General features: G+C 58.4%; 1 protein-coding gene across 1 annotated transcript; it reads right to left on the bottom strand.

Annotated features, from left to right (window-relative positions):
* Positions 1 to 897: 897 nt before the first annotated feature.
* LOC122125573 (kallikrein-2-like) lies at positions 898 to 4,275 on the bottom strand. Its single transcript, XM_042700093.1, has 5 exons — positions 4,230 to 4,275; positions 3,454 to 3,613; positions 2,185 to 2,489; positions 1,944 to 2,083; positions 898 to 1,053 (listed from the first exon to the last, which is right to left on the bottom strand). The coding sequence occupies exons 1-5, from the start codon at positions 4,273 to 4,275 to the stop codon at positions 898 to 900; spliced, it is 807 nt and encodes a 268-aa protein (XP_042556027.1).
* Positions 4,276 to 4,697: the final 422 nt, after the last annotated feature.

The raw sequence follows: 4,697 nt of genomic DNA, 5'->3' as shown, positions 1-4,697 counted from the left end.
TCACAACAAAATTGTAGGGTTCCACATATAATAAAATCTCAGGGTTCCACGCAGTCCCCTGCTTAGTGTTCTTTGGTCCTGACACAGAGCGGTGGAGATCATGTGTGCTGAATGCCAGGGGAGAGGGAAAAGAAGGAGTGAGGGGGAGAGAGGGAGAGGGGGAGAAGGGAGAGGGGGACATAGAGGCAGCAGTGAGTGGTGGAGAGGAAGGGGTATGAGAGGAGGCCTCCCGGGGGCCTGAGGGTGAGGCTAAGGCACACAGGGCTGTGAATTAGATTGGTGGGGTCCTGGGTGAGGCTGTGTCCTGCCTTATCCTGGAGGACTTAGCTCATCTCAGTGTGGGGACAGCAAACTTGCACTCAGATTCCTCACAGAGAAATGACCACTGTCCCTGCCTATGGTGTCCTGTGGGGGAAATGCACATCAGGCATCCCATGGGCAGACCGCTGGCTCCAGAGCTGTGGGACCATAGCTCTTCCCAGCTCACAGCTGCTTGTGCCCTTCTGTGGTCCCTGGAATTTGGGTCCTCTCCCAGACCTGTGAGGTCCCCATCTCTTCAGTCTCCTTTTCTCGTTGTTCCCAGGTCAGCATGAGCTGAGATATCCTCCTTCCCTTCCCTCCCTCCCTCCCTTCCTCCTTCCATCCCTCCCTCCCCCCTCTCTCTTTTCTCTCACTATCTCTTTCTCCTCCCTTTCTGAGACACCACGTAAGGATTGGTGGGCACATTCTTTAGTTTTAGGTTCATCCAGCTGCTACTCAGCCCTTCTGCAGCAAAAATAGCTCAGGAACAACACCCAGGCCCTGAGTTCTAGCCCCAGGACCAGGACATAGCCACACACTAGAGGACATCAGAGCTTGCTAACATTCTGTTTTAATGGTGAATGGGCAAGGTGGGACTTAGGGATTGGCCTCCATGGTGTCTATGATCCACTTCACATAGGATTGCACTCGGGTGAAGATGCCTGGGTAGCCAAAGATGCCACACTTGGAAAGACCCCACGACGCTACACCTTGGATCACGCCATTGCAGACCAACGGCCCTCCAGAGTCACCCTGGAAGGTGTGCGGGGGAGACAGAAAGAGAGAGAGAAGAGAGAGAGAGAGAGAGAGAGAGAGAGAGAGAGAGAGAGAGAGAGAGAGTACACTTTCAGGCATTGCCCCTCTAGAGCAAGAAAATGGGGTTCTGGCAGAGGGTCCTCCTCATTGGGAGGAGACATCAAAACCCAGCTCCTAGTCAGGCACCGGTGGCTCATGCCTGTAATCCTAGCTACTCAGGAGGCTAAGATCTGAAGGTCATGGTTGAAAGCCAGCCTGGACAGGAAAGTCAATGAGACTCTTATTGCCAATGAACCACCAGAAAACCAGAAGTGGGGCTGTAACTCAAAGTGGTAGAGGGCTACCTTTGAGCAAAAAAAGACGTCAGGGACAGGGCCTGAGTTCAAGCCCCACAACTGACTGAAAACAAACAAAAAACCCCAACCGGGCTCCATCAGGGATGGGGGAGCCAGGGCAGCCCTGTTGCCCTCCCTCCAGCCCCTGCCTCCCTGCAGCCTGGTCCCCACACCACCACCAGAGGGCGCCGGCAAGCCTAGAGCTGGGCCTTGCCCTGCCTCGGCCCCTACTCACCTTCTCTGCCCCCTGCCCCAGTCGTGCGGGCCCCCAGCTGCCCCTTGCCCTCTGGCCCTCTCCCTGGGCACCCAGGCCTGTGGTGCCTCCTTTCCACTGCTTTGCTTCTTCCCTGCCCCTTAACTGTCACCCCCTGAACTGCTCCATGTCTGTGGTGAGCTCCCTGTTTCTCTCTGTGTTCCCATCAGAATGGATCAGGACCTGGGACAGCACCGTGAGTGTGACCAGTACTGGTGACGTGCTGGATGGAGGGGTGGGGCAGTGAGGTGTGCCAGGGATGGGGTAGGTGGGTGCTGAGGACATGAGGGGCGGCTTACCACGCAGGGGCCTCCGCCCTCCTTCTGGAAGCCTCCGGCGCAGATCATGGTGTCTGTCACCTTGCTGCTGTAGATGTGTGTGCACCACTGGTTATTGAGAAGCTGCAGCTCTACGCACTGCAGTTTGTATGTTTGCACGTCTGCAGGGTGGGGAGGAAAAAGGCTGTGGGCACCTCGAGGGCTATTTTGTCCCTCTATCCCACCCCCTCCACCGGTGAGCGAGGGTCTGGGAGGCGCTTACATGTGTCCGGGCCCTGCTGGATGCTGCCCCAGCCCGACATGGTGCACACGGTCCCCTCGGCTGGCCTGAAGAGCGGAAGCTCCAGGAACTGCACCCCGCTGGTCATCCTGGCGGGGTGCAGCAGGCGCAGCAGCATCAGGTCGTGGCTGGGGTCCTGGCTGGGGTCCTGGCTGTGGTCTAGGGTGTAGTTGTTTACCAGACTCATGTTGTACTGTGGGTGAGGGAAGCTGGCATTGACGGGGATGTGCTGACCCTCTTCTGCAATGTCCAGCAGGTTGGTGCCGCCCAGCCAGGCAGTGTAATTGCTATTGGAAATGGATGGAGGGGGTGAGGCTGGAGGAGGAGCTTTGGTAGGGGCCTCGCCGGGGTGTAGAGGGGTCCCAAGGAGAGACCGAGAGGCAGTGAGTGAGAAACAGAGGGAGGGGGGAAAGAAGGACACAGCTGAGGAAATCAAGTCAGCATGGGGGTGGGGGTGGGGGGTGAGGGGCTAACAGGAAGGGGAGAGGAGGGTGTGAAAGGCACAAAGAGATAAACAGAGGTACAGAGGTGGAGGGTAGGGGAGCAGGAAGGAGGGGGGTGAGGAGACAAAGCGCACGTGAGAGACACAGCAGGAGAAGGGAGGGGAAGAGCAGGGCAAAGGGAGGGAGGAGAGGGGTGAGGGAGGAGGAGCAGGGCCTGAGCTGCTCAGCTGCAGCCAGACTGGACTGAGGGCTTCCTAGCATGTGGGGCTTGGCCTGAAGTCCTAGGTGGGGTCCCCCCCTCGGACTCCCTTCTTCCCTCTCCTTCCTCCTCCCTCTTCTTCCTCCCCCAGGCTTCTCTGGGGACATTCATTCTTTTCTCTGGGGTCCCTCTTGGTCCCATCCAGGGAACCTGGCCAGTAGAGATGGAAAAACAGACCTAGAGGGAGATAGATGGGCATGGACCTGGAGGGGGCCTGGATGCAGGGAAGGCCACATGTAGCGACACGGCTAGGAGACACAGACACAGACAGATAGATGGGTGATGCTGAGATGGGGAAAGGAGGAGAGAGAGAAATGGAAGCACAGTGGTAGAAAGACCCAGGCAGAGCCAGATCCCAAGGGACCCGGAGAGGCAGCGAGGAGGAGAGACGCGTGAGGCCCAGGCATGGTCCTGGAGATGGTCCTGGACTGTAGCTGCCTTTCCCAGGCCTCGGGGCTCGGCCTGTCCCCTCCCTCAGGTGCTGGGTCCCCGATGAGGCTATCCAGGCAAAGCCAGCTCTCCAGTCCCCCTTTGCCAGGCCCCACTCACTCTTGGATGCAGTGGGCGGCTGTGAGCACCCACTGGGGGTTCACCAGGACGCCCCCACACTTGATCTTCCCTGAGTGGACTAGAACCACCTGCCACGGCTGGGAGTGTTTCAGGCATTCCCAGCCTCTGACGATCCTGGACTGGATGTGGGGTGTGGCACCTGTGGGCCCAGAATGGATCAGGGGAGTGGGAGAGCCACACTGTGGCGGGAGGTCAGGGGTTGGAGCGAGGGCTGCTGGGAAGAGGGGATGGTTGGGGGGCACTTGGTTTTGCAGACCTCAGTGGGGAGGGCTTGCGACGGGGAGGGCAGGGATTTGCCTGGGTTTGTGGGGTGGGATTCTGAATGGACTCCAAGTTCAGGATAGAGTTGAGGGCTGAGCAGGACCCTGGACGTCACCATGGCAATGTGGGAATTCCTCAGTTCCTGTGACTCTCCTCAGGAGCCCAAGTCCACATGGGGATACTCTGGGTTCCAGAATATTCTTCTGAACAGAGGGAGTTGTTAAAAGAGTTGGGGGACTCCAACTCTTAGCACAGGGAGAGGAGAAAGTTCCATGGCAAGTGGGAAGAGAGCCGGGGCCTGGTGATGGGATGAGGACCGCCAAGGTTCCAGCATGTGGAGAGACTAGGGAAGGACTTCTGGGGGAGCCGGAGAGTGGGGGAAGTGGCTGGAGACCAGGCTGGGGAGGTGGGCAGGAGAGGGCTAGACTTCTGGAAGGTAGGGGCCCTGGGACCACAGGGAGCCTTCCCTCCCTTCCTCCCTCCCTCCAGCTTACCTGACCTCCCCAGGGACAGAGCCCAGCACAGGACCAGCACCCACATGGCTGTGGCAGTGTCCGTGGACAGTCAGGTGCTGAGCTGAGAGCTGGGGAGACTTTTTAAAAGCTTTTATCCTTTGTGGGCCCCTCCTCTGCTGCACTGGCTGCGTAGAAGCTGGCTGAGGCTCTGCCCAGGTTCTGGGTGTGGACACCCCCCTTGGGCATCAATGTCATGAAGGGCACAAAGAAACGAGGCACACCTGGTGTCTCCAGGGCACTCCTCACACTGGAGGCTTTCCCAGAGGCAAAACCCCAGGGGGACAGAGACTGTGATCGCTGCCAGCCAGGGAACATATCTCTGAGAGCTGTCTGAGACAAAGCACCTTGGTACCCCCTCCAATACTTGCACTGAAGCTGTGAGATGCCCCCATCCCTGCAACTCACAGAGTCAAAGCACAAGGCCTTTATCTTTTCACCCCATTCTTG

The sequence above is a fragment of the Dipodomys spectabilis genome, unplaced genomic scaffold (genome assembly GCF_019054845.1).
Source record: "Dipodomys spectabilis isolate Male_0828 unplaced genomic scaffold, ASM1905484v1 ptg000266l, whole genome shotgun sequence".
In the NCBI taxonomy this organism is placed as follows: Eukaryota; Metazoa; Chordata; class Mammalia; order Rodentia; family Heteromyidae; genus Dipodomys; species Dipodomys spectabilis.
This window is presented reverse-complemented; position numbering and strand designations above follow the sequence as displayed.

Coding starts and splice junctions, on each gene's coding strand:
- LOC122125573 (XM_042700093.1), bottom strand. CDS start 4,275: ATGTGGGTGCTGGTCCTGTGCTGGGCTCTGTCCCTGGGGAGGTCAG. Junction 2,490..3,453: donor GCCGCCCACTGCATCCAAGA/GTGAGTGGGGCC, acceptor CATTTCCAATAG/CAATTACACTGCCTGGCTGG. Junction 2,084..2,184: donor CCAGCAGGGCCCGGACACAT/GTAAGCGCCTCC, acceptor CCCACCCTGCAG/ACGTGCAAACATACAAACTG.